The sequence below is a fragment of the Austrofundulus limnaeus genome, unplaced genomic scaffold (assembly GCF_001266775.1).
Source record: "Austrofundulus limnaeus strain Quisiro unplaced genomic scaffold, Austrofundulus_limnaeus-1.0 Scaffold44, whole genome shotgun sequence".
Classification (NCBI taxonomy): Eukaryota; Metazoa; Chordata; class Actinopteri; order Cyprinodontiformes; family Rivulidae; genus Austrofundulus; species Austrofundulus limnaeus.
This window is the reverse complement of record NW_013952446.1, coordinates 2,293,496-2,296,334: the sequence shown is the minus strand read 5'-3', so window position 1 is coordinate 2,296,334 and position 2,839 is coordinate 2,293,496. Positions and strand designations below refer to the sequence as shown.

Sequence of the window (2,839 nt, the reverse complement as noted above, 5' to 3'; positions counted from 1 at the left end):
ACTTAAATTTTAAACTTGTTATAATTACAAAACCATCAATGTTTGATATAACATGACAAGGTTGAGTGAAGTCAACAAGCTGAACTGTCCCTTTACAAAATCCCGTGTCATATCGCGGGAAGAAGACATCGCGCATGCTCACAACCTCACTTGTGTGGCAAGCCTCTTCACTCGTTCATGACGACTCTCTGCTCTTCTCTAACCAATACCAGTAAGTATGTTTTTTTGTCGTAATGTTTGAAGTTGGTTGATATCAGAATGTTACTAAAACTCATTAGGCGATGTTTGTGTGCATTTCTCGTAGAAATGTGATCATTGTTGAAGCACGTGTTAGCTAACGGTAGAAGCTAGCCAACTGACATTGATATTTAATATAATCATAGCTGGCGGGCATAATTCAGAATATCATTGTCGTTTGTTTGTGGCGGTTTGCTTCCTCAGTCAGTTGGGTTTTTTCCGCTAAAATAGATGGAGACAACCGGATAGAAGGCTAAGACCTAGCAGTAGCATAGTTAGCATTGTAACACTCGCACGTGCTGTAGAAGACGGGCAGGGAAAAGAAAGGTGGGGGCAGGCGGGTTTTTTTCTCCTTTGTTTCTTAACAGCAAAGCTAAGTAAGAGGAGATACACGAGTGAGTCACACAGACCGCAAACACTTAAAAATACGAGCAACCTGAACCAAGATACTGGTTCTGCTGCCCCGTGTTGATTGTCCACCAGGAAATGCCAGCTATCAGCTAGCTAGCTAGAATCTCATAGCGCTGCAGCAACGCAAGGTCCTCTGGTGAAACAATTGGTGAGCATGGCGTTCTGAATGTTGTTTGGGCTATTTAGTCCGGTGTCAGTCTAATCTTTCTCTCGAGACGAAAAAATATAACACTCCCAACCTCATTTTGGTTTAAGACCATCAATGGTAACTCTTAAATTAATTTTACAAACACAAAAATAATTTCAACATAACAATGCTTGTTATTTTACAAAATGCAGCGTTTCTCATACCCTGATAGGGCAATGTTAAACTGTTGTTCTCATGTTTTAATATAATTACAAATGTAAAACAAATCTTTCTATTTTATAACCACAAATCTGTTTAATATGTCATTACAGGACATCCCTGCTTGGAAAAGCATCCTCAAGCTTGAAGGCTGTTAGGCACATGTCCATTTATTTATGATGCTTGCATATTGGTAAGTAAATCCGTGACCATTAAATGACTCATTCATCTATCTATTCATCTTTAACATAATTAGGGTGTGTCTTAAGGCCCTGTCACACTTGAAATTTTTAGACAACTTGTGAAAATTTGAGATATTTACGTTGAAGATGGAATAAACAAATTAAACTGGATGTCTCTTTTAGGGTGTGTACATAATGTAATGCTAACAAATGAATCAAATATATAACTTTGTAATTTAAACAAAAATTCATATGTTAGCATAAGTTGTCTAAAATATTCCAGTATGACGGGGCTTATAACAATTATCAGGAGGGTATTTAAGCATAAATATATGACATAGTTGCTTTGTTTGTTTTAATTTCAGTGACATGAATGTGGAAGTGTAAAGAGTGTGATGCACAAGTAACTACAAGGTCTCTGCTATTGAAYCACTATAGGTTAAATCATGGCCACTTTGGCCGCAGACACCCTTATCCATGCACATATTTAAAATGTCCATGTACTTTTAAAACTTGGAACGCTCTTCGAAGTCACCTATGTAGATCACATGTTGATCATACATCYCAGAGATCAGTAGATTCCACAACATTTAGCTGCCATCATTGTTCACGCAGTGGCATTGCCTCATTAAGAGAACTTTTRATTCATATTAACAGCCATCTTAAGAAACACGAAACCATCTACTGTGTGTTTAATAATTGTTCCTTTCAAACAAATYTATATGGAACATATCAAACTCATAAAAATAGAAAGCACAGTACTTTTACACTTGATGATTTCAAAGAAGGAATTGTGATAAGGGACTCTAATGTAGACTCACTAAATTGTTCTTCCAGAGATCCACATTTGACACAAAGTGATGAGTTTCTTTATGATTCTGATCGTGAAGATGACGTGTTAGTGGTAGAAAAAGAGGACTTGCACAAAGTTGTGGAGCAGAAATTAGCATTAATTTTATTAAAATTAGAAAATTGTTTCCACGTACCAAGCGCTGCTGTTGATCAGCTATTAAGTGAGTTACACTATTTATTAGGTTCTGCTCTGGTGCCTGTATCTCACAACATTCTTGTAGATTTCTTCAATAATCATAACCTGCAACTTGATCAGTTGCTCATCAAAGAGTTAGGCTGTGCACTTGGTTCATCTAACCCTTTCTCAAAGGCTTTAGGAAAGGATGGATTATTAGCCACATCCTTTAAAAGGAAGCAGTACTACAAACATAATTTCAATATTGTTGATCCAGTTCAGTACATACTTGATGCTAAGGCTAAAAGAAGTTTTCAGTATGTTCCGTTGCTGAAGATCCTGCATCAGCTACTTAATCAAACAAATGTGTTCATCAAGGTTGAAGAAAGGAGAAGACAGCAGCAGATAGTGAGTGACCACCTAAAGTACAGATTTTTTGAAGATGGTCAGTATTACAAGAATAATTATTTTCTTTCAGGTGAGGAGTTGAGAATCTCAGTCTGTCTTTATGTAGACGACTTTGAAGTTTGCAACCCACTTGGAACTTCACGTAAAACGCACAAACTCTGTGCTGTCTATTGGATTTTGGGGAATTTGCCTCCTGGCAGCCACTCTTCTTTGTCCTCAATATACCTTGCTCTTTTATGTAAAACTGATGATGTGAAGACTTACGGCTATTCAAAAATATTTGAGCCA

General features: G+C 37.0%; 1 protein-coding gene across 1 annotated transcript; it reads left to right on the top strand.

Annotated features, from left to right (window-relative positions):
• Positions 1-391: 391 nt before the first annotated feature.
• On the top strand, positions 392-2,663 carry LOC106517106 (uncharacterized; the record flags this gene model as incomplete). Its single annotated transcript, XM_014007820.1, is given in 2 exon segments — positions 392-1,187; positions 1,542-2,663. A coding segment is annotated over 1 exon segment (1,114 nt), but the record flags the coding sequence as incomplete, so codon positions are not given.
• Positions 2,664-2,839: the final 176 nt, after the last annotated feature.